Here is a 27,487-nt window from a genome sequence, read left to right as displayed (position 1 = left end):
CCAATAAAATCGTTATACTAGGAGAATTTTGTTTTTAATTCAATAATTATACGAATATATTAGCTTCTACTCTCAAGTTTTACTTTCACACAGAATTCTTTGCCACTGTTTCTAAAAATCTTGTTGAAACGCTTATTCGATAATCGCAGCTCGTTTAAATCTACAGTCAGATAATACATTTTGTCCCATACTTCGATAATCGCACACGTTAATAACACATAAACACGTTGGTCTTTACCTTTCAAATTTTTCGCCAATATTTCCATAAATCTCTAAAGACACCTGTTGTGTTGATGATCGCATATACATTAGATTATCTCAAAAGTTTCTTTTGTTTTATAAGAAAATAATAAACGCACAGTATTTATTGCATTATATTATTTTACTGAATCCATCCGTTTTGTTCCAATAGAACAATAACAGCAATAATAAGACGACAATAAGAATAATATAAAGAAAAACAATATGAAACGAATAATGTGATGCATCTATTATTTCCTTATAAAACGAAAAAAGCTTTTAGCAAAACCTAATACATATATACAGGGTGGTTGGTACGCGTGGAAAGGGAGTGATTGAAAATATAGAATAAAAATTTTTTTTTTAATTTTTTTAAAAATCTACAGTGAGATCCGTTATAACGAGACGCGATAAAGTGCACGCGTACCGAGCGAAAATTCAAAGTCGATTTTCTCGAAAACAAAGCCTCGAACGAAAAATTTGTATTTCATATTTTCCACTTCCTTTTTCGCGTAGAATCACCCCCTTTCCGCTTGTACCGCCATATGTACAATAATCAGACATACACACGTCAATCTTCGTTTAGCCTTCTAAACATCACCAACGATATTTATTCGATTTCACAGCTCGCAAATGTCGAGAATATTTCGCGATTTTTGAAATTTCCACCACGCCTAGAATAATAAAATAAAAGAGAGGGGAATAAAGGAGGGCAGAACGTTCGGTGGAAAAACAAGAGGCGAGAAAACGGAAGTCACGTATGCGTGTAATCTCGTTCCACGAAGCGCGGACCAGTTCGTGCACCGCGAGACGCGAACTTTGCTCGCGTAGTAGGCCGATAAAACGTCGAAATGGGTCAGAGCCGTGACCTTTCCTGCCTTCCTCCTATACGTAGTACCGTTCGAGGATCTCGATTATGTTGGTGGAGGCTTGAAAAGCGGCGTACAGATCCCGTGATCGTTGCCGCGGATGATAAAGAACGACCGCGATCACGTTGCGCGAAATATCGTTACGAAACTGACGACTCGATCGTTATTTTCGTGACTTTTCATAAAACGAGTATCTAGAACGTTATCGAATTCTAATAAAACGTTATCAAAAAGGCAGGTTTATCCCCGAGGTTAACACACTTTTAATCATTTGTCGTCAATGACGGAGAATAGCTAATGTTGCTTTGCGTTTAACTTATCGACTCTTTACGGTGGTACGATTTTTGCAGCGTTTCTACTTCGATATTGTAATCGTTGAATAAACTATTATCGTACAGATATCGTGAATATAGATATTCTTAAAAAGAAGAAAGAAAAAGAAGGAATAAACCTGCCTTTTTCTAATCATTGAGAATATACAATTTTCTATTAGATAAAATACAAGATACGATAAAACAATGCTGATTTTTACAGAATGCGGATTATCGAATTTTTGATTTTGGTTTTCCGTAATAGAATTTCGATGGCGCGGTTGAAACACAACGGGCACTAAATACAGTTTGTAGCGAGATGGTCGCGATTTTCCTTCATACTGTCCTTCTAAGAATAACGAACGTCGCGTCTAACGAATAAATAAAAAGTTAATCGCGTAGCGAGAACGTTTAATAGTTCACAACGAGGCTATCGTAGTTCACGAAAAGTTCGTCAGAAGTTAACAAGTTTCAAAGTAAAAGAGGAGCGTCGATATTGCACACTTTTACAAATTCTCATTTTTCATGTACTGCACGAAACGAGCGATAAACCAGTGTCGATTTCGTGAACAAAACGAGCAATAAATACAACAGACGACTACCGGAACGGGTTTCTTAAATTCGTTTTGAACGTTACAGACCTCTTGAAACGATCAGACCAGATCGATCTAGGATAGACGAACGTTATCTCAGGCGTGGATCATCCGAGTGATCGAGACTGCGTGCAGATGCGTATCTCTCAGCGACCGTCAGAGCGAGGGAAGAGGATGCGCCATCAAGTGACGTCAGCGGAATGCAGAAACTGGCCAAGCAAATTGTAAGTAATATCACGCAATCTCAGATTCATGCGCCTCGAAACATCGAGGCGATCAACTCGATCGTCGATCTCGTGATCTGCAAGATATTCATCTGATCGATGGAATTTTGATATGGCAGAATGGGATTAGGCTGTTGGTTCGTGCAGAAGGTAATATCAATCAACGTCATTCTCTAAGCAACAGCAGTATCTTTCTGTCTCTCTGTGTGTCAAGCGAACAGATATCGAATAGGACGAAACGAAGTAATTCAGTCTAGTTGGGATTATTAAATGTGCAATGTAATATTGCAGTTATTTTATATTTGGGATTTTATATTTTCTAATGATGTTTCTTGATGGATGAAATTGATATCATGCCTATCTGAAGGAGCAAAACAAAATTAATTAATAATTAAAGGAATTAATGTAACTCTTTTCTTTAGCATGCAAATCAGACTAATAAAAATAACATTTCAGTTTTTCTACTTAAACGAACTCTCCAGTCTACGTTTCTCACTTGGTACCTACCATTTATACAGGGTGGTTGGTAACTGACGGTACAAACGGAAAGGGGGTGATTCTACGCGAAAAAAGAAGTCGGAAATATAGAATAAAAATTTTTTTTAATTTTTCCATCGAAAATTCAAAGTCGATTTTCTCGAAAACAAAGCTTCAAACGAAAAATTTGTACTCTATATTTTCGACTTCTTTTTTCGCGTAGAATCACCCCCTTTCCGCTTGTACCACCAGTTACCAAAAGCATCCTGTACAACGGTTTCCGTAAGAACGTAAAGCCGAATATTAGATAAAAGATATTTCAAGTAGAATGAAAAAAATACTAATTAATTCTTAATTGGTTAATTCTGAGCTGTGACATCGAATTTTGGTTTAAATTAATCTTCGTACAGACGTATTTTCACCACTATCATAAACGTACTTTCTCAGATATTATTTAAAAATATTACTCATTAGGAAATCGTTGTTATACAATCATTACATATTTGTAATCACGAAAACACGAACTCACATTTTTCCTTAGCCGGCTTATCAACCAATTCTCAGAATCCTTAGTAACCAATTCAGGCTAATGAAGCTAACATACATATTAGTTCTCCCTCTTGAACAAACTTTCTAATCTACGTTTTCCGCGTTTTATCTACAAATATATATCAGCTTCCCTAAACATATAGGAGCAAATATCGAAACAAAAGGTACTTCGAACTAAAGCAAACGAAAATATAATCACCGATCTTTAGCTGTAATATTGAACTTCGTGTTGAATTATCTTCATACAGACGTCAGTATTTACGTCATTGCCATGGACTCTAACATATTATTTAGAAATTCAACGCGTTAGAAAAAATACAAGCATTAGTTCGCGCGATCATTCACAGAAATACGAATTTGACTTTATCCTTAACAGGATCGGGTCAAAATACACTCGTAAACAAATAAACGAATAAATAATAGATAAATAACGGATAAAAATACAAACGTACGTTTCTCCTTCTTTTTCAATTTATCAATCGATTCTCGGAACCGGAGAAACATTGGCGGAAACAAAACCCGGAACGTTTATTCGCCATTAAATTCGTGTAAATGGAGCAAAACGTTTCTTCATAGATTGACCCAAGGTATTTGTAGAACTGTAACGAACGCGTACCAAAGAAGAATCGTAAATAGAGGTTTCCTTGGTACGCAGGTAAACGGCTTTAACGACGTCGTTACACCGTTCGTGGCGAGTGTATCAAAGGATTTTCCCTCTGATGCGGCTTTTATCGCGAGGCGCGCGCGAATCGACTGCGATTCGAACACAGCGAATCGGCGACCCGCGGCGTATTTTATTTTTATTTGCGCGTGCTTGTTCTTTCTCTTTGCCTCGTTGAAGAGTGGAATGCCGCACGCCGCTACCGAAAGGTAGAAAAATTCTCAGTTGAAAGCCACAAAACGATGGCTTGTTTTTCTTGTTTTCGATCGCAAATCGCGTCGCTCTTTGTGTCCTTCCTGCGGCGAAATTATTTTTGTTGCCAGCCGATTATGAACCAGGAATACAATGCGGCAGATCCACGTCCATATCAACGTGGATATCGAGAAATCATTGAAACCGGTGAATCGAGGAATTGTTGTTTGCGAGGAGACAGTTCCGTTTTCTGGCAATCTGAGTAAACAGAAAGGAAGCGGAGGATATTTGAATCGGAGGGTCGATTTAATTTTTAAAATGAAATATTTCTTCTTCGAACATGTTGTAGGTTTATAGTTGATTAATGTTGCTACATGGTATTTATTTAATACATTGTAAACTCGCAGTTAATTAGTACGTTTCATAAATTCATAGTTAATTAATATTGGCACGTGGCAACGAATTTCTCCGTTGGATACTAAAACTGTCTATTTTTCTCAGTTTTGATGAATTCGATTTAAATCTCTTATCGATGAAAGATTTCCTATTGTTAATTCGTTCGCCATTTACGTGTCTTTTTACATTTTATGGTAATTTTATAATTTTTCCACTCCAAGTATAGATTTCTTTCGTAAGATGCGATACGTGGGTAATTAAGATATGTACAAAATATATATAATAATAGCTGACTTCTTATTGTTTCAGTGCCCTTTCTTTCCACATTTCTATGGTATTTCGTTATCAGAAAAAGAAACTGGCTTTATCATTCTCAGGCTTGATCCGTATACGACAATCGAAAAGTTCTTCTTGTCGCTATTCTATTGCTTCATTTGTATTTATATTTAATTCTCTTATCGATCTCCCGTTTCTCTCTTTCCTTATTCTCGCGATTGTTCTTCGTTCTCTTGTAGCAATAGTTAGGATTTAATTTCGAGATGTTGCGATCCATCAGACCGCAACAGACGTTTCCGGAGATTATCGTATGAAGTGGCAGCGTGTCGATTGCCTCCGGAAAGTGGGCTTTCGTCCGCGAGATCAATTGTCACGAGAGTTTCTAGGAAATCCAAGAAATCTCGGCTATGTTCGCGATCAGCCGCAACCGCGTTCGTTGATTTCGACGAAATCATCTTTGGTCAGAAGCAGCGATAACATCTGAGACACTTCGAATCGTCTCGGGCACGATTCGAAGTTCGAAACTCATAAAAATCCTGGTGGTTTTAGAAATCTTGAAAATCTCGATAGTCTTGAAAGTCCTAGTCGAGTTTTTCGACGAGTTTCGAAAATTTGACGAGTATTCGACGCTTTTCATCTACGAAGTGTCATCGATAGAAAATAGTAAAGAAAGCTTGGAAAATACCGGAGAAAACACAACAAAACACGATCAAATTTCTCGCGATTGAAATACGATGCATTGCTCCATGCCACTGCTGCATCATTTATCTTATCGCGGTAAAGGAATATTAAGAACTGTGTTGCAAAACACGGAGGCAATGTGCGCTACATTTTTCTTACGTCGTAAACGGTCGGTGCAAGAAACTACGCTTCCTGTCGATAGCGAAATTAATGACATCTACCAAATTTTTGCTTCGTCCTGCTTTATTCTTTTATCATTTATATAATTTTTTTAATTCACTCGTACGCTCGCTGCAAGACTCTGTATCTTTTGTCTTCTCGATTACCTCGATCGATAGACAATAGTAGATACCAGAGAAAGTACTACAGATAGGAAAATAGATATTAAAAACTCTCAGAAGCGACCAACTCCGCTTTTTATCAATCGCTTGATTTCGTTAAAATAAGGTTTACGACTCACGTTTCATTTTCACGAAACAAACGGCTTGCTTCGATAAATTCACCAGTGCCAAAAGGAGACACAAGCGGTAGTAGATTTTACGATAAATTTGAAAAACTTTCAATCTTATCCTCTCACGACCAAACGAATATATTTAATTGATCGATTTACAGAACGCAATAAAAAGGATAATCTTCTGATATTCTCATCGTCTTCGACTACATTTTCCATAAATTTCGACAAGATATGCGCTATAGACAGAGTTTCCTCTGGCTTTTCATCACAAATTAAATGGAGGGCGATTTGTCACGTGGCGATGAACGCTTGCTCCTATGCTCTCTCCAAGCATTTCGAGGAAGTCACGCTTGGCGCGATAATTATTTAGCGGAAAGACACGTGTATCGGCTAACGATCGTGCGAATTTCTCTCGTAATGCCTCGGTAAAACGACTGGTTCGATTCTTTTAGTTTCTCTAGACTGTAGACGACGTGCCAATGTCTACCGCTGCATCAAACCGCGTGTCTCATTGTTTCTATTTTTAAAGATCGCAGTTACGTGGTCCGCGTTCGAGCTAACTATTTATCAGAGGAAACGAGACCGATCGTTCTCTTGGTCTTCGAGGAATTTCACCTTTAGTATCGCGGTATTATGATTCGCTGATAATTAGCGTAGATATCGCGGAATACAGCATTATTTTACTGAAAAAAAAAGGTTTTAACGCTTCTGTATGAGAAACGTGAGATTCGAATTAATTCGGGGCTTAAAGATAATTTGGGTATTCAAAAGATGATGTGATTAGTAGAAAATTTCGGGAAATTTCGTCTTTACTATCCTGCTACGTATGTACTGCGATTCGTTGATAAATGTATATTTTTTTAGACTCCTTTTTACAAAGAGTCACTTCTTTTTACAAAGAGTTCACTTTGTATTATTTAATTTTTATTTTAATTCGTACCATAGCGGTTCGAAATTTTTAGAAGCAAATCAGCTCGAGCGTCTTATACTCTTTTTGCAAGTGACAACAAGAGACTTTCTAACCTCAAACACGTGATATTTGTCATCATAATGTAGCGATAAAGATAATACGTTTTCGCGCATGAAGAAAGGAAGGTCAGGTTTCTGTATAGAAACGCTTCTGTTGAATTAGTGTCTTCGAATGTGAACTTGGAAGACAGGGTTAACATCCAATCTCAGCATGTATTAGGTTGTCCGTAAAGTTTCTTTCGTTTTATGAGGAAATAATGGACGCGTAACGTTCTTTGTTTTATATTATTTTATCGAATTACGTACGATCCATTTTGTTCTGTTGAGATAAATACCGCGGCATTTTACAGACTTGGTTTCACGTTTGTATAAAGGTGCACTGTTGTAAAAAACACGTTTGCGAAAGGAAGACTTTCCGGGCAACCTAATATATACATACGTATGTACGTATGTATCATATGTATGTATGTATCATAAAGATCAATTAGGTTCGGATCAGAAGAGCAAACAATTCTAAGAAGAAAAAAAAGAACGTCGACTTAATCGAATCAGAAGAAATTCCACATCCACGATACAAACACCGAATGATTCAATAAATGCTTCACAAAGCAAATGAAACTCGGCTAACAACGCAAGAAAAGAAGATAATCGAATAAAAAAAAAAGATAGAAAAAATCCGCTAACGCGGGATATTTAATCAAAGCGAAAGACGTTCCAAATGACGAAGACAAAAGGGTTGTAGAAACGGGAGCCATGATGGGCGTATTCGGCGTACAACCACAAAACGGAGGAGGAACGAAGAGAGAAAAAAGGGCCCCGATGAACTTTAGGTTTGGGCAACACCTTGGTCGAGGGAGAAGGATGAGAACTCGCTTACGTCACTCGAGCAACGTGGATCACACACAGGCCATAAAGGCGCGTTCGCACGGCGCCGAAGATGCGGCGCGGCGCGTCTATCCCGCTGACGCCGCCACCGCGTGCGAAGTAAACGATTTGTCGGAGAGGTCATTGAGCCTGATAGGGCGCGGCCGCCATCTTCCACAACGTTCAAACCACTTCCCGACGACTTTCGTGGCGACGCTCGCACCGCGTGCCCGACCAGAAACGATCCCCGTACGAGCTGCTCTTCGACAAAGATTGCTCTATTAACGCATCGTTGGTCAGCGTGTTCCAACGATACGACTGTGCACGTGATGCCGATGATTCTCTTCATTTTGGGTTCATTCCCATACGAACATCGCGCCATCTTGTCGGCGTTCACTTTGATTCTTTTATTCGAAACGCTGGCAGGCCAAAGCGGTTGACTCCACTTGATTGAAATTTCTTGAATTTGAAAAGCGCCACAGCACTTCAATCGATGCATATCTTACGTAATCTCGTCAATTTTCTCCGTAATAGCTTTTCGTTTTCTGCGGATAACGATATGAAATCGTGTAAGATAAACGTTGGTCGGAGTGCTTTAGGGTTGATATTTTAAAGAATTTAGAAAAGTGGCAGGTACGCGACTCCTTTGAGAATTCGATCTACGGCAAAGTGCGTTGGCTCGCGACAATGTACTTTGAATATTTATCGTACAGTAGAAACGTAGGATGTTCGTATTGTATCGTTATATAAATTTATGTTCATTTATACGTCTTATTAGTATACATAGCGGGACACGATTTGTCGCGATTGTATCGATGAAATTTGAAAGCAATTTGAAATTGTATGTAGAATAAATTATCTATGTAGAATAAATTCCCTGCAAATATATTTTGCAGAAAATTAGACCTAAAGGTAGATAATTAGTGCCAAAGATGGTCCCTAAAAGTAGAACGAGTCTCGTCCTAGGTAATGAACAATTTGGTTCTTGACATATTTCGCTCACTTCTATGAAGTGCATTATCGCAATAAATATCTTCTAACTCCCATATACATTTCCACATTCGTTTCCGATTCTATCGGTATAATCGTCTCATCGATGTTTTACACAATCAAATTCGAAGATGGTATCTCACTGGGGGTAGCCATCCACGTGTTACTTACCGATTAAGTTAGAAAAATTTACCAAATGTCCAGCTGGACAAATTCTAAAATATAAATTAAATAGTAAAAAAAAAATCGATGTTTTACAAGGTCAATGCCAGTGTCTGAAAATGTTTCGTATAACTCGCAATAATATATTGGCAAACTCGAATCCGTTACACCTTTTACCTCGCAGCTTGATTTTCCTGCTAAATTTGCATAAAGATATCGTCGATCTGATCGTCGATCAAGAAACTACGTTGCTTCCACAAACGTGAAAGATCGATCGTGAAGCGAAAAAACGTTGGAATCAGCGAAGCGTAAAATACACCGTTTTGCTGCGGTGTATCAAATGGCAATTTGCAAACGATGCTGGAAAAGAGACGATCTGAAAGACGTATATCATCGATCTAAGTATTTATTTCCACGAACGAGAAGGAAGAATCGTGCTCCGAAAAAAAAAAACGAGGAAGCAGCGAGGCATTTTACAATGGCGTATTAAACAGCAATTTCCAAACGACGCAAATGGGAACAACTTCGATGGCGGTAAATCTTCGGCAACGTTCGTGATTGAACACAAATGGCACCGTTATTCCACGGTATTATGTGTACGCACCAGCCAATCAATGGGACGCGCGCACCAATTGGCCGCGGGCTAAATGTCGTCCAATCGGTCGTATCAACCTCGTCGATTAATTCGAGAGAAACGCTTGAAAATCGCGTAATGGTCAAGAGAAGAAGAAAAGTGGATGTACCAAACGCGAAGGATAATTCGCCGCTTCGAGATTTATACCAAAAGTATTTGACGTTTTTGCTAACAGGACGTGGCTCTATTCCTAAAAATTTCGAATATTTCCTATCATCGAGACATTCTCTCTTCTATATCGACAATTTTGTTCTTACCTTTCGACCATTTTTTTACGATAAATTTCATTGTTCTTTGTATCTGCAATTGTTTAGCCACGACGAGGCACGTGGATGGTGTTGGAACGAAAGTTTTCTTACAAAAGTCTCTGATATTCTCGACACTTTCAGCGGTGTTTATCATTGACGCGGTGTTAAACGTGCAACTTATCCATACACCATTTACGATTTCGTACTTCTTAAGTTAGATACGTCGTAGTCGGGCTGCCGAAAATACTATGTTACTTTAAGAATTGAACGTTAACGCTACAGGCAGCCTAAAGAGCGGTAAAATATGCTTTGGAATTTGGAGTGAGGGCAAACAGTGCAATAATCACGGAAAACAAAGTCACAGAATGTTTGAGAAAAATGAAAAATATAGTCTATCAAACGTGTACACAAAGTAAAATTATCGATCTCCTTTTTTTAAACCAGCCCTCGGCTTTTCAACGATATGTACCTAAAAATAATCGACCGATAGGATAATAGCATTGGAGGAGGAGCGACTTGTTTGGAGTGTGGATAACAAATAGCCACGATTTAACGGGAACACTGGCCAAATCGACGAATGGCGTGGCAAATGGTTCAGGTGGAGTCGATAAAAATTCGCTACTGTGCCATTATTGGCCAACGATTACTCATCCAAGATATCGAATACCATCTGTAGAAGTCAATTCTCGATGAACCAATGCTCGTGGATCGTCCACGTGATCTTTGCGTCGTCGTTCACGCGGCCTCGATATATCGATCGTTCAATAAGAATATCGTCCAGAATAACGCAACTACAACGGAACCTCGAATCTCAAGGGAACAGTTTAAATCTTCGAGTTACGCTGGTTTTCACTTATCGAAGCTTTCAAGTAAGGCAGACTTAACGAACGAAAATTCAACTTGCACATGCAAATCATACAGATTTTGGCTTTCGGATGGTATCTACGGGAGGAACAAGCGCTAGACAAAAGACGATATGTATATACATGGTTTCCGTGGAAGAAAGAGAGGCAGACAGAGGATGGTACATGGTAACTTCGACTTACGGAGGACGAAGAGCTTCTCTGAATTCGAGTTACACATGTATAATGACGCGTGCGAACGCGCAGAGAATAATTCCAGTTGGACGAAATTTATATTCCCACAGAGATTTTTACAGCGGAGTGCAAGCGAACGAACGAAATTCTAATCTTATAGAGGTGTAGCGGCACATGAGTCAAAGGGCATTTCAAATCATGTTGTTGTTTTGAGTATCAAGACCGTTAGATTACAAGTAACGTAAGAACAAATAAACTCCGGGCAAAACAATGTCGCCGCTACATGCAACCATCGAATGAAGACGAATTTGAATTTTCCGACTCTCCTCCGACCAGTATAAATAAACAGACGTGATCGCGTGCGACACAGTGTCGAACAGTTCATATCGAGTATGAACGAGCACCTTCGAGTATCTACGCGACGAACAATAACGAGTATTTATTCCGAATTTCATATTGTATCAACAACTCACTGTACGCATATTTATTTATTTCAAATATACTTGACGGACTGCGACAGCAATATTTCGCCCTCGTTATTTCGCGATACCTATTCACGACTAATTCTCCACAGAGGTTTTCGAATTTCGAGTTCTACCGTAATAACAAGAGAAGGGAGAAACCATTCGAAATCGTGCAATTCGGGTCATGGATGATTCAGTGGACGAGTCTCTTTATCAAGAAACAATGGGCTATTGGCTTCAAGTACGAGACGACGCGTTGCCACGATTATCCACATGGAAATATTTTCACCGAACGAGATTTAAACGGCGATAATAACGTTTGATGCTGCGTTATTCCGTTACGCAGATTGATGTGCGTGCCTCGTTGCTTTTTCAGCCACTCATTTTGGCTACTGTTTTTCGCTCTCGTAAATCACGTTTACGGAGATCCTTCGGACTTTTGATAGTTAACGTTTAAACATCATTTTCACGAAAGGGCGAGTCAAGTTGTTGCTTTCATCTTTCTGCCCATGCAGATAATCTATTATTGCTGTTGTTTGATTAGAAATTTTTACGCGTGTATTTTTCATATTTATAAATCGTATAGAGGAAATGTTTAGATAGTAAAGATTTAAGCATCATTTTCGCGAATAGGCGAGTGAAGTTGATATTATCAGAGCTTATTGTTTTTAGTTGTGTATTAGCTTTGACACGTATTTTTAATTCCTATGAATCACATGGAAAAAGAAAGTGAATCAGACTGCTCTTATCGTTCCTTATAAGACAGACACTCGAGTTCCTGTTAATCAGAAAACAAATTTGCAAATTTAAAGAACGAAATGATTTCCCTATTTGCTGAATTATCGTTCTCTATCGTGTTCGCTAAATTCTTTAAAACGTTGCAGCAAGTTGAAAGGGACGAGATACTGGAATGTGGGTGAAACGATAGTGTTACTTCCCTATCGAAAAGAGAAAACAATAATTACGTCACATTGTATTATCGTTTTACGTTGTAATAGCGTGAATGAATTTGACGCCACCCGGTTGCTCGTGATCAGCTTCTTCCGCGAAATCAAACGTGTACCGTAACCTCTCGTTCCATTCGAGATTACGGACAAATTTGCGCTCTACATTAAGTATTAGCGCGATCCATCTTAATTAATCTACATTTTATTAATCTATATCCTAATTAGCCTTTATTTTAAGTAATCTATATTGTCTTTTGATTTTAGATTTAACACTTAACGAAGCATAAAACTAAAAATTCTTTTCTTTTGTTTCGGGATAGTTTCTTTGTTTCGGTAAATTTCGACGAATAAGGTCTTTAAAGTTCTTCTTAATTCCCTCTTTTATTAACGTGTTGCAACTTGGAGAGTACCGTAATAATTCAAAGGAAAGTAAGAAAACTAAATGAAGGTTAATCTGAAGCGCACGATACATGGAACGCATCAAGGTATAAACTACAATGAAACAACCGAGTAAATACAGCTACAGGGCCGGACCTTGTGCCATCGAATAGAGTTAATTACTCTTTTGTCGTGCGCCGTGTTTGAGAACTTCGCAAATACAGGCAACCATGCGTGCGTCTAAACGTGCTACGCTTAAAGATATTTGTATATAGTTCTACTTTGGCGCAATTAATTCAAAATTAGAACCTTACGAGCTTAACCAAACCAGATGACTGGTTTGGCATGAGATGACTGCCTGGCAATATTGGAGAACCTGCTATATTTTATTACCGTACGATTTATTCCAGATTTTAATTCCAGGAAAAATTCATTTTTATTCATCTTTTCCCCGTTTTCTAATATATAATATATATAATTTTTAATCCGCTTGTAACAATTTATATACTGAATTTTTATATACTTAATAAATTATATTACAATAAACTGTTGTGTAATTAAATATCTTTTTTTTTATTCCAACTAATCATTAAATTTAGATATCCTATAAATGCTTTGTTCCTGTTATTATTAATCTTTAACGCTTTTAGTGTTGCAATATCCCCTTATTTACTAGCTCGATGAAATATGCCATTAAACAATACAGCAAGGCCTCAATCTCACCAATACATGTACTAAGTCATAATGCGATCAATTTCTTCTCTTCCGCAAAACAATTTAATCACGTGGAGATAGAAATTATTACTATGATGAAAACAGAAAACAAGAAAGATTGTATACCATGCGAACAGAATATTAGAATATAGATACTATTATATTAAATATATATTGTTATTGTCATATTTTATATTTATTTCTTTTCTTTCAATTATCAACGAGTTTGCAGCAACTTTTTCAGGACAGGTATATCTATACTCTTGTTTCAGAGATCTGAAGAAAAAGTCGTTGATTAAAAAAAGATTAAAGAGTATTAGCCAATAAACAAATTCTGTGCAATTTATATACCACTACAGACTCGTTCCCTAAGGCATTATTAGCATTTCAAACGGGAAAATCTCATTTAATTTTCATTTATCTATTTATCTATTTCTGCTCTCTTTTTTTTCTTTCCCCTTCTTCTTTCATTTTCTTTCTTCTTGCGATCTTCAGTCTGAGTAAACATAGAGCAATCACTAATATTATTCACCTATAAATCCTCTTCTAATCTTGTTTGCTGTATCGAAAGGATTCTCGCGAATTAATTAAATGATTAAGAAATTAAATTCCGCGGAACGGGTCGGTGTTGACGTATTTGAGAAAAAAAGTAAAAGGAAGATCTGTACAACAAGCTCGGTCTAAAATTTTCTATTGTACGCGGCGGAAACCGGACATTTTCGCAATCACGTCGGCGGTTCGCGTGTGCAAGTCGATTATTCGTCCGCGTTTCGCTGAAAAACGGAGAAACAGACGGAGTATCGCGATAACCGGCCGCAGCAGGAGATAAACGGAAGCAGAGAGAAAGAAGAGGCCGAGAGGAACAAGCGGGCGGATGACTTAGTGAACTGCATACGACGCGTGCTGTCTCCGATACAGTAACGTCATTCATCGTGGAATATGGGGAACGAACGAGTGGCTTATCTGTCCACAAGAACAATGTACACTTCGTACGCGTTTACAAAAGAACAAAAGAATTTTCTGCTCGAAAAAACAGACGGCAGAAATTCGGCGTGACATAGATTTGGCATTCGTTTCGAGGATTTGATTTACACCTATGCAGATGACGATTTAGAGGCAACTAAATGTCGCGTACCAAAAGCGTGACATTGTTTTCTCGGGAAACTATAAATATCAAAGTATCATCTTTGTTTAGAAGATTCAAAGCTGACATTTTTACACGTGGTTAGTAATAGTTCGGAAATAAATAGATTTGTAAATAATGACACCTTAAAGTCAGTGTTCGGTTACAAAGAATCATAAAGAACGCTTTTTAAAAAAATAAAAACTATTAATAACATATCTATAACCTATTTCATTATATTCTACATTCATTTTATATATTCATTGTATTCCACACATAGGGATAAATCATTCGATTTAATTTAATATCATCGATAGTAATAGGAATTACACATTCTATCGATCTTAAAATGAATTAATAATAAATAACATTAAATTATAGTTAATTAACGTTTCATAGTTCCATGTTCTATTATCTTATCATTCGACGAAACGCATTCTTATAATATACGTTACATAAAATAATTCATTCAATATTTGCCCTAACAATAAAATTTATCAATACTAATAACCAACAACACCACAAATTTCACACTGTGCCAATCTGAAGAAAAATAAACATTAAATTATAGCTACTTAACGTTTCATATTATTACACGTATATTACCTATCCAATGAAATATGTCCTGTAACCTCCATTACATGCCAATCTATAAAACCGCACATTAACCTAGCCAATATTCCAAAGGCAACAATAGCAATACAAATTATACACTTCAACAAGCTGAAGAAAAACAAAGAGAGCCCCTTTTGTCGATTAACAAACAAAATTGACGACAAGAATACGGAAAATAGTCTAGGACCAGTTGTTCATTCGCGTGGGGTAAATATTTACTTGGAAGCAAATCGGTGAAGAGCACGAGCGCGTTGCGGCCTCGATCCATCGAGGGCGGTAGAATCGATTGAATGGCCGTCGCTGAAACGACGAATCCTTCCCACCGACACGGTCCACTCTTCGTCACAAATAGAGTTTCTCAGGGAATCGGTTTCAAATCGGTAAATATTTTTCTACGTTCATTAAGGGTTATATCGTTCGATGATTACCATATGTCAATTATTAACCTTTGACAGTGTCATAATAAAATAACGAAGAATTCAGAATAACGGATTTAAAAATAAAACTGTATTCCTGAGGTTAGATGGAAAAAACTATGTACTTTCAACTTTTTAGAAAATAAATATTAATAATTGTATAACGTATAACGATATCTAATCCTTTGTAGATAATTGATTGTATAATGTGTAACAGAGCATTTCACAATAAGTATCGTAGAATTTTTTAGATTCTTTGAGATTTTCTTCTCATGAGCTACACTACCGAATGGTCAACGTGAAGAAATAATACACATACATATACAAGCATGATCTTTTGGGCTTCTAAATATCAAGTTACGTTTCTGATGTACGGAACCGGTCTGACTGTCGATATCATTTGTAAACTCGTGTAAATTAGTCCATCAGAGAAGAGAATTCTTTTGTATCTTTCGAGTGACTGGCAAGATGCCACAGGATCTAAGAGCGAAATTTTTTTTGTCGAGTTAGTACTCAAGTTGAGAGTATCTCGTTTAAATTGTGGCGAATGAAGTCTCGTTTCGATTGTGGATGACTAAACGTTCGGATTCTACATCTGAAGAGTAATTTTTGTTTGAAATAGGAATAAAAAACTTGTTTCAACTAATTTAATATTTTTATTTCAAAAGTATTTTAACCATTTCCCTAGGTGTATGATATATATAACTTTCTATATATTAAGTATTATATTTGTACTCTTGTAGGTTATTAATTGAACAATGTATTTGTTTTCAGTAAAACCAGTTTGATATTTTAGAACATTGTGTCTTCTTTGCGAGACCATCCGAAATTCCAGGTATGTACCTACTATTAATAGGAAAAGAAAAAAATTGGCTATGCCAATTGATCGAATTCTTGTTTGCCTTGTCGAGTACGAGAGCATTCTACTATAAGTTCAAGAACAGCATTTGAAAGACTCTTTTGTTTCACATGTTATTTCATTCTGCGTCAATGGCCACATACAATGTTTAAATATCTTATTTGAACTTCCTTGTTATAGGAATACATATTTTGGTCTACATTTGTGCATACATTATTCTACTGCAAATATAATTATTTAAACATTCAACTTCAACAACTGATAGTCGAATGAAATTTTAATTCAACTAAATCTGTGACCCTTCTTATTACAGAAATAGCAGTTCAGATGTCTTTCAAGTATTCTTTAAAAATAGTCTGTACCTAGTGTGTGATATAACAACTAATTTTTCAAGTCCAACTTTATCACAAATGAAATCTCCAACGCAATTTCGTCATTCCTATCTTCCATATTATTTTGAGCCATAAAATCTCGCTGACTTCAATTGTACCACGAATTTAACATCTAACGGTGGATGTGCTGCTCCTTTTTGTGTTAATTATTTTGGCCACAGTGGCCGTGTTACTGCGTGTCGGAATTTCGTAATGCTACCTATGAAGTTACACCCGTAGCCAAGAACAAAGACGCAGTCCTACGTGAAAACGCGAGAACGATACTCGAAACGAAACAGCCGTCGCACACCGACTGCCACATCTGAATTCATTTCGCACATCCGCGCCACGAAAGTAGTACGTGTCGGGTCTAAAGTTCAGCCGAACGTACAAGCTCCTACCGGCCGTGAATCACGAAAAACCGTCGGGGCTCATCGTTAGGTGACGCGACGCCCGTATGCTCGTGTGCGATAAAAATTGTCCAACGAATCAAGCAAGGCGAACGAAGTTGCGAAACCTATAGATCACGAGTAAGTAAAAAATACTTTTTCGCTGGACGAAAGCGCCCACCGATATACGTTAACACGTTGTCTGCCACGGTGGTTTTCGATGATTATTTACATGTTTTAAAAATTTGCTAAATTTATTAGAAATTTGTCCAGTTTTTTTACTAAATTTTTACTACATTTTGTTAGAGTGATTAAAACAAGACAAATTTCAGTGACTAAGAAATTGTTGACTTTAAATCGATAAAAAAAAATAATGCGAATGATTTAGATAACATTATCAGAGAAAAAAATGCATAGGTCCAATATAATACTTTGCAAAAATTACATATTACCGTTCAGCATATTTCAATCTATTGCGGCTCCCGGGACAAAATGCATAAAATTCGCGTGCCAGTCAATGTGTTAAGGTTAAGATGCACGCGTGTCCGAGATTCGGCGTCCAACGCTTTCCTTTGATGACGCGTTCCTCGAATTATTTACAACAATCTCTCGGAAGTTATCCATTAAACAATAGGCTCAACGCGGAATTTTTATTGGGAAATAAATTGTGTGATTTATCGGTGTTGACCTTTTAAGGAGTATTACTTTTCTCGCCAGCTAAAATCACGTGTGTGGGTAATGTAAAAATATATTCTAGTTGATAGAGTGTTATTCTTTTTAGTTATTGTGAGTTAATTTGAAGCATAGAAAACAGAATTCGATAATGTAAATTGATAAACAGTCGGACCTTAATGACTTAATATGAAAATATATACCTGGTTTCATGAATATTATGCTTTTCGACTACTATAAATTAATTTAACCCCATCATTATCCTCGGGTTATATTCCATAATTAATTAGTTAATTTATTAGATGAAAATTCTATTCCAATGAACATTTTTCAATGTAGTTAGTTTTTAAACATTTGGTTCCAATATTCATTATATGCACGTATTTAGATCGTACTACTTTCTATGTATTACACACTATCCTTATTGGTAAGGTTGTACAAAAAAGGATAAATTATTTTTACTACAAAGAACACATTATTATGTTCTATTTAATAATCTGTATACTAGAATTTTGTCTTTTTCACAAAAATTTATATCGCTATATTTTGTCTTTTTCTATTAAGACGCACATGTGTCGCAACGTTATCGAGTGACAAATTTCGTAAGGTCTAAATATAGAATATAATTACGTTATATGATAAAGATCTAAATTTACCACGTTAGAGAATATATCGAATTTTTTCAATTTATGTAAAGATTCCTATTACGATTTACAGATATACGCCATCCTATCCACCGGTCCACAAAAAATAGGTGATATTTTCATGAATATAGTGCGCATGCGTGGAATGCACGCGTATGTTAAACACAATGCGTATTCGTCTATGTCCGCACGCGCGCGGACACAGTCGTATTTATGAAGCACACGCAGAAATCACATGTGTGTAAATATTTTTCGAACTTTATGGATCCTTAAACGAAAAACTCTGTCATTGAGAGAAAATCAATAAAACACAATCTCTGAAACACAAACGTCAACACATCGTGAAGTACACGTAATGTTACGTTTCCAAATGTAATCATACGATCAAAGTACATTTAACCATCACTCACCATAGAAATATAGAAAACGATATTATGAGTGTAAAACTATCTTTTGTATGCATAAAATTCTGACTTATGTTAACATTTTTTGCAGATCTATGTATTTTACAGAGTAATAACAAGGTACATATTCAAATCATAACAGGTTAAGTGCCATGCTTACAAGTGACCGCCATTGCCAAAATTAATTGAAGTATTCGGGTGAAAGAAACAGTCATATTCGTAACATTTGTAATACTTTTAATGTTATAATACCAATGTAAAGTATTAAATGCATCATAAAACATTTAAACAATCTTATTCTTTTATACAATTACATCCAATGCTATGTACAGTAACAATATACACAAAACGTAACAAAGTGTAATATAACAATGTAATATAAAATTTTAGTCAACATGTTAGTACCTAACAATGTTCAGAATTTATTTAAATGTTAATGATACCGTAATGACATATACGCAACTGTTATGAATGCGAGCCGCGAAGAACAACAGGCGTTTCACACGCACACGAACGTAGATTACAAAAAAATATGAGCTTACCTTTGAACGTATTGCGGACGAGAGTCATGCTCATATTCGCGTGAGCGCGAGCCAGTGCTCCCCGAGGTACGTCTTGCGTTTCTTCGACAATTTCGCCAGGTTGAATGCTTCGGTAGCAGCAGCGCGTCTTGCGATCCCGCTCAGGAGTTCGTCCAGCGTGATCTGTGACGTTTCAAGGTACAGCGGCGACACATGGTTATACCCTTCCTCCCCGTTTCTCCGTTGAGTCGTTCGATAAATAACGTACTGCCAGTACAAAGCAACGATAATCGGCTGTTCTAGTGTCGAGGAGCATAGAGATACGAAACAGAGGCTTCAACGTCCGTTCGTGCAAGAGTTTAATCGGACGACGGAGAAAACTGGACAGGACTTCGTCACGACTACTCCAAGTGTTATTGTTATTTCACATCCACCAACGTTCTAGTGCACGGCTGTTCAGTATCATTTCTTATTCTATCTTTCGTTTGCTTTTAGGTTACGTACGATGGTAACAAGGCTGCTTCGTACGTATATGAAGGATCGAGCGAGTATCACCTTTGCGTTTTGATCATAGATAATTGATTTTCGAGTCTGGATATCCACAAGGTGGTGAAGAGCTCAGACAGTGGGACCAGAACCAACGACCAGCACTTACCGTGGCCGCGATCATTAAAAAGCAGCCGTGTCACTCGCGCGCACAACGAGTTCAACGAAACACGGGAATGTTGATCACGTTTCTTCTCTTCGATGTGAAATAGACGAACGAAGTCAAGTGTTTGGATACGCGAGGGAGACAGAAAAGGAGCAATAGAGTGATAACAGGGACAGAGAGGTGAGAGGTGGTGAAAGGAGAGCGGCTCGAGAGACGAGAGAAAGAGAGAGGTTATGTGCAGACGACGACAGGAGAAATTCCAGCGGGCGGCAGCGCTGAGGTCCACGGATAGTTCGTCCGTTCCTTCGTTCCCCTCGTCCGATAAGTGATGATTCCACGACGATGATTCGAGAGGACCGATTGGGTGGGACGCGTTTTAGCCTCGTTGGATCTTCGACGTCCGTTTCATCGTGTATATGCCACAGACCAATGATTACGAGTGTATCTTAAGAACTTGGAGGATTTCTTCGGACGAGGAACAACGAACGGGGTAATTAAATTTCGTTTATTATTTTATGTCCCAAGGTATAGCCTGCTTTATCGCATGTATATTCATTCGATCTCATGCTTTGCGTCTTAAAGACGGTGTTTGATTCGCAACCACTCAAAGAATCTTCTTTTGATGATATCGTTTCGTGTCTGGACCGCTTCTTCTTGCTCGCTGTTTGAAGGATCGCTCGATGTCTCGAACGAATCCGTGAGTATATTGAGGAACGAATTTAAGATATGGGTGTGATGCACTGTTACGACTTCCTAATTAATCACACTATATATCACTCTCTCTTTAACGAACTAGGATAAATGAAAAGAACGTCGAAAAACGGATAGGAAGACAGCGCGCACCGGTTATATCCCTGGAAACGATTCGTGCGGAAAGTGATACGCTGTTCTTCTTCTGCCACCTCCTCCTCCACCGCCTTCTCCTTTTCTACCGATTCTTTTCATTCGCGTACGCATACGTTTTCCCACGCACCGAGGCAAAAAACCACACACTTACGGAGACTGACTGGAGGGAAAGAATAGCGGGAAAAAGATGGAGAGAAGAAAGGAACGAGGGAAGAGCGCGACGGTGATCGGGAGTTGATGCTAGGGCATCGCAGAGAGCGGGCAAGGCAGAAATGTCGGTGTTACTACCAGCTTGGAGTAGCAAGCACCGGTAAAACACGGTCCTAACTAACACACATGGAGACAGATTGGGGACTGCTGCTTCGGAGTTTACTATAGGATGGGACGGATGGTGATGGCGGCCGTAGCAGAGCAGCCACCGCCCCCATGCTTCTTCTCTCTCTCTTCGTCTCCCTTGTCTTGTTCGACCGCCGCCCCCACCACCGTTTCTCACTGCTATTTCCCTCCACTCTCTACTTCTCCCCGTAACCGTTCCAACCGTTCTCCTATTCTCCCCTCTATGCGTTATGATGGACACGCTGGAACTCCCCTCTTCAACATCCAACTTACCCCCTTTCTCTCCCACTTCTCTTGCACGCTTCTCTCTACATTTCCTCCTCTTCCTCTTACTCTTCACATACAGGTCTCTGCTATAGCTTTCCCTGGGCTACGAGATGTTATCCTCGAGCGATTCGTGCGTACTATACATATATTCGTCTACCCGTGTCGTCGCCACATCCCCTACCTGCGTCGCATCTCGACGTGTGCGTTGGCCGCAATCAAGGTCAGGAGCGTAACCGGCTAGCTGTGGCACCCCGCTCTATCGATTCTATATACCACGATTTCATTACGATGACGACGTCGACGACGATACAAAGGGGGTAGCCAGAGGGAACTTATACTTATGTAGTCGAGCAGTATTGTTTTCACTAATATAGCGGTTTATGGATCGCGGTGGTGTTCCGTTATCGTGGCGCATTCGTTCACCGGAAACCTGGTATCTTTTGGCTCATTGGCTCACAGATGTGATTACCTCGTTATTTATCTGCTGAAAGGAAGGATGCGTGTTGCGCCGATATTGTATTTACTTTTATATAGCTTCCTCTTCACGTGTTCTATGCGCATCCTCCAAGATACTTCGCTGAAATACCAGTCGAATGGGGGTGTGTAAATCTACGAGAATGTTGCTATCAAGTATATTCACGTCCAATAAATTCTCGTAGCAATTTCGTAAAGGAAAACAGCTTTCGTGTAAGACGAAGGTGATAAAACGAAAAGACGTTAGAAAGATGAATTAGTTTCTTCTTGAATTTTTTTGAGGTCGTTTGTCAAGTCAATTTGTCAATTGAAAAATTCAATATCGTTTCGTGATGTTTATACATATCACGAGATATTTTGCAATCACGGCTCGAATACCTCGGACTCTCCCGGAGGGGAAACGAGATAACATTCGGTAGCGCGTGCGGTTATCTTCGTCGATTCCCTTGACTTTTCACCGCCGTGAGGTATGTAAATACGTTTTAAAGTAGACAAGAAGCTCTTATTCGCGATGCAATCTACGTAACAACGTCGCATCGGTATCAACGAAATTTTCCATTCTCTCCTCTTCCTAGCAAGAATAGTTCAACAATAAACAATTCTATCATCACGAAAATATATACAGTGGCTAAGAAAAGTATTTGTATATATATACCCTTATTTCATGACGTATCTTTTTATCAGGTACGTATTAAATTTTCATACTCATATGAGAATATTTATTACTAGATAGATGATGCAAAATTTAATATACTTGGATCTAATTAATTATCACGCAGATGCAATGATGCAAATTGCAAATTTTTTATAGTCACCGTACATCTAATTTAATACATATCGTCTAATAAACGAATCGCGAGTATCACCTTCAGTTCATATACTAACAACGTTAAAAACATATTAAGTTGATTATTAGCCAATAATAATCGATTTGAAATGGAGATCGGTAAGACTTATATCCAGCAGTTTCTAACTTCGTTTCCAGACCACGGTTTCCTTCGAATAAACGTCAGATAAACGTGCGCGCACCGCAAGAAAGAGAGAACGCAGGAAAGCGAAGTTAACCCGCAGGCTTGGTCGAGCTACAAGGTAGCTTATCGTCGGCAACTACGATATTGATGGCTAATGTGTACGTACAGCCGCGACGAAAGCAGAGACGGCAAGCAGTGGCGGCAGTGTCCGATACTATTATTAGTGTGCAGCTGCCTGCGAATTACTGAATGAAAGGGAAGGACCGCTTCGAAACAATATCCGAAAGAGACGGGAGGCACGCTGCATCGTTTAAAGCGACAGCCATCCGACGATTATTTAGAGTCAGATTTACGCGTGTACATCTATGTATGCGTGCGCCATCGAACGAAAGCGTCGCGCGTAGTCGTCATGAATCGATTGATTTGTAAATTAATGTATATTCCTTCGTACTTGGTTTCAATCAAACCTTGAATATTACATGAATCGATCAACATGAAAATTTAATACTGAACTTATTGTCCAATGGAGCAAGGTAAGAACGACCGTAATATATTATTTTGAAAGTCATCTATCACACGTTCGAGTATACGTATCAGGTTACGAGAGAAGTATGGACAATTATTTAGCGTCACGTTGATTGCTTGCTTTGAATATCAGCGAAAGACTGGACTGAATTTTCTCTGATGAGTATAAACGTTGATTCACATACGAGTAGGGAATTGTTCATGAAACTAATTTGTGAGATAGTCATACGTTTATTTCAGTCCTGAGCCACATAGAAGAACAAACATATTGTACATATGTACTTACGTGTTATTACGTACTTCACATTTGAGACGATTGGAACTGTATCAGGAAAATCTTCTGAATAAACAGTTCCTTTTTTGACTCTTATATATACATTTTCTTACACATTTTTATATTAAGAAAATTTATTGCAATATTTGAAATTTATCTCTTTCCTGAGGTATTTTTAATAAAATGATAAATTTTTAAAATGAAAGCTATGTGATAAACTTTATATAAAAATTTATGACGTTAGGCTTAAAAAAGATGAAGATATAGCATATGACAGAAGAACACAAATGAAAAGGGATCATCGTACACAATTTTCTTGTGTTCAAGTGTTAAACGAGAAGCGTCGGATTGTGATCGTTTAAAGCCGGACTTATATACCAGCGAAAGCATAGCCGGACCATCTCCATTCAACGAGTACTGGCAATTAGAGCCAATAGTTGCCGACCCCTTCTCCCAAAGGTCTTGTCTCGAGGTGTTGAATTTCTTGATATCTCACCAGTTGAACCATCATCGTTCTACCAGCATTTCAACAGAACGCTCCAAATCGTAAAAACCTCTTTCGATTACCTATACGACCCCCGAAATTCCAAAACCAATGAAATTACCCTCCACTCTTTTAAAAACAACGAAACTTCTCAATGTACCTCTCAAAAAATTTCCAGTATTATTAATATATAGTAGCTACAAGAAATATTCGCATACTACTTAATGATGTACAAACATACTAAATTTCGTATCATTTAATTCAAGTACTTTTATATGAATTTCATATACTATGAAAATGAAATGGGGTAGAATCTGATAAAAAAAAAAGCCGTTTCATTCATGCTCGTTGTAGCTACTGTAATCATGACAGTCGTCGTGTTTCATTACTAGACTGCAGATTTGTACGTAAATTCATATTTTTATAAACTTAATTAAACAAACGGAATCTAAGCAGAATATCATTACAAGGACTATAGTTTGCGTATTTTACATATTCTTGCATATTATATACATTTTTACGATTTTAAGTTTTCTATAGATGCATAAAAATCCGCAGTCTACTGATTGCAGTGCAAAGAAATTTCAAAATATTTTATACAACTCGTGCAATATTGTATAAAAGTTTACCGTGTTAGGTATTCAAATACGTTCACGAGCCACTATATATAACGTTTGTAGCATGTTAAAAGCCCTTAATCAAGGATTCCAAAGGGGTCGTTAGTGTTTCAGTGATAAGAAACGTGCCTAAGGATGAAATCTCCTTCGGTGGATACGGTACTGCGCGATCTCCGGCGTGGCGGGTCCAGCAATGACGCGGAGATCACCGAGCGTATCCGAATTCGGCCGACTTTAATCGAGTGGGAGTCGAGCATGGTACGTGGTGGGGAGTTTGTCTCCTCGCGGAGGGGAATTCCCCGATGCCGGTGCGGTGTGGTGACCACACCGTGTCCCTTTTTGTTGCCGCCCATTAGGCGCCACCACGGCGTGATTCGCAACCGTGTTTCTTTATCTTCGCCGTAGCCAGGCTAGACTCTGCGAACGCGACCGACTGCACGCGTTCTTGCCTATCTTTCCACCCTGTCTCTTTTTTCTGTCCTTCTCTTCCTCCCTTTGGACAATAGCAGAGTGATTCACCGTAGGTACGATGTTTCCGATCTCTGTGTAGTATATGCGCGCAGATAAGTTGCCGCGTGCCACGTTTCGAGTTCCGTCTCTCCCCACGCGTTATGATCACGTTTCGACTTTTGAATCGTAGAGAAAGATACAGATACACTTCTCTTGGAAGGATTTAGTGGTGGAGAAGAATCTTCCTTATTGGGAACTGGGATGGTTTATATGGAAATATTTTAGAGGGTATTTCCGTTTCGTGTTGTTTCGAAAAGATTTATTCCTGGAGTATATTTTCCCCTCTATTGGATTGTTCGAAAGGTTCGTTTTGTTTTATTATGAATTTATATCAGATAATATAATGTTTGATTCGTAATGAAAATTTGTTAATGAAACAGGTTCCTTTTTTTTCAGTAAGACCTCGTACGTTCAAGGAATTCTGAAAGTTAACGTTCTCGTGTTTGAAAAACACTTGCAAGAAATTAATTGAACAACGTAATCGTATTCTAGAATCTAAAAGACTCGTAAAGCTACAGGTGACGAAAATTCTACTTAAATGTTAAATCTTTCTTAACTTCTGTTACAAACTTTCCAAACAACGCAATATATAGTGATATATGGCTTCATTTTTTAAATGGTACTTGAGATCTTGGAGGGTTTATCTCGCTTATCTCGTCTCAAAGATTGATACCTTTTAAGTGTACAGTATAGTTGAACGCTTTTATCTCGAGCTATATATTAATCAACGATGATGGAAGGAATAAACGTCTAACGAGGGTTCGACTTCTTTTTCTCCTTGGTCCGTTCCAATTGGAGGTAACCATTTTTTCCACTTGTCTTTTTACGAGTTCATTCAGCCACGTTCCAGGGTTTTATATAATGAAAAACTGGACCAGATTTTTATCTTCCGTGGACGAGATGGGGTAACTACGCGGTGTGGAATAACTGGATGGAAAGGCCAGTCGACGCTTATTGTTCCAGGGATCATCGGTCAATTGTGTTTTACCAAAGATTGCGCTTTCTTCTTATCCAGATAACGCGCGGTTTTATACCACCGTCTTTCACGGATGACCGATGGCGTTGGCTCGCCTCATTGCTTTTTCGTTCGATACATCGATGAGTTCATTGCGACCGACTGAATTTTTCTATGATTCATGCCATGCCACCTAAGCTGATCATGAATTCTAAACTCGTTCAGAGAACTCTTCTCGAGAAATGTAATCTATAGTTTCTAACGATCGGTAGCCACATAATCGTCAATGAGATCAGAATGGAATTGGTCGGAGATCGAATTAAAATATTAGTATTAATAAATTCTATTTTCATAAAACCATTTTTCATTGAGAATTTATCGTACTTTCGTCTTGTTTTTAATTCTTATTAACGATAAGAAATTGAACTATGGCAAGTTATCTCTCATTGTTAAGATATTAATTGATAATTGTTACTATCTTTCCCTATTAGAGTTTTATTTTGTTTTCAATTAATTCTTTCAATGTTTGTCGTTAGAACTGAGATTATGGAAATCGGGATTACGAAAAGTTAATTTATTGTGTCTATTTTTCTTGTAGCACCGTAAAGAAAAGCGAAGGGTGACTTATCGTTGTGCCACGAAATCGATGTTCTTTATCGCTTCTCCTGGAAAGCGTAAGTTTTTTCCTTTGGACTGCTCAAATTTCACCGTATCTTACAACCTTTAGCCTGGCCACCTATACAAAACGAAACGTAAACGCCAAGGTTCGACAATTTGTTAGAACGAATGGGGACTGGCGGTTGCATATTGTGTACTTGTGTACAGGCTGATTCATTCGTCTGTCTAACGAAGTTTGCATATACTCGATCTTGCAGGCTGTGTAATTTCCAGAAGAGATAATTAAAACGGATTCTTCCTTCCTAACTTTGTCTCTGTTAGCCGATTCTTGATTCTTAATTGAGTTAAATTCTATAAATTCTACGTCATTTAGTGACAATATAATACTTATAAATTATACCTATCTATAATAAGTATTAACTTATTGTAAATAAACAGCCATGTCACTGCGCCACGCCAGAAAAATTACTGAAAATTCTCAACGCGAGAATTGATTGTAATTTCAACAAATAAATAAAAAAAAAAAAAAAAATTTTACCACGGTATATTAATACCTTTATTTTACTTCACTCTCTCTCAGTGTCTTCATTTTGCTTTATTCTAGTACCAAGGTC

The 27,487-nt window shown here is 37.9% G+C and overlaps 1 protein-coding gene and 3 long non-coding RNA genes across 5 annotated transcripts in view; 3 read left to right on the top strand and 1 right to left on the bottom strand.

Moving 5' to 3' along the window:
- LOC117232348 (zinc finger protein 1) overlaps positions 1–19,844 on the bottom strand; it is a 30,689-nt gene extending 10,845 nt beyond the window's left edge. Inside the window, exon 1 of one of the 2 annotated variants that reach the window (XM_033491682.1) lies at positions 19,366–19,844. In XM_033491682.1, coding sequence (XP_033347573.1) covers positions 19,366–19,399 — 34 coding nt within the window. In that variant the 5' untranslated portion in view covers positions 19,400–19,844. Of the gene's footprint in view, positions 1–238; positions 351–19,365 lie in introns of those variants that run through there. The other variant, XM_033491683.1, reaches the window with a different exon arrangement.
- Positions 15,368–16,706, top strand: LOC117232359. Its single transcript, XR_004493110.1, has 3 exons — positions 15,368–15,448; positions 16,259–16,319; positions 16,657–16,706. It is a non-coding gene; the product is annotated as an uncharacterized LOC117232359 (long non-coding RNA).
- LOC117232357 lies at positions 16,990–23,785 on the top strand. The gene is made up of 3 exons (XR_004493108.1): positions 16,990–17,244; positions 19,840–22,603; positions 22,905–23,785. It is a non-coding gene; the product is annotated as an uncharacterized LOC117232357 (long non-coding RNA).
- A 1,089-nt stretch (positions 23,786–24,874) lies between these two features.
- Positions 24,875–27,249, top strand: LOC117232358. The gene is made up of 3 exons (XR_004493109.1): positions 24,875–25,603; positions 25,697–26,499; positions 26,854–27,249. It is a non-coding gene; the product is annotated as an uncharacterized LOC117232358 (long non-coding RNA).
- Positions 27,250–27,487: the final 238 nt, after the last annotated feature.

This window comes from Bombus vosnesenskii, unplaced genomic scaffold (assembly GCF_011952255.1).
Source record: "Bombus vosnesenskii isolate JDL3184/JDL3185 unplaced genomic scaffold, Bvos_JDL3184-5_v1.1 scf7180000013286, whole genome shotgun sequence".
NCBI classification, from domain to species: Eukaryota; Metazoa; Arthropoda; class Insecta; order Hymenoptera; family Apidae; genus Bombus; species Bombus vosnesenskii.
The sequence above is the reverse complement of the archived record's forward strand: the minus strand, read 5'-3'. Positions and strand labels throughout refer to the sequence as shown.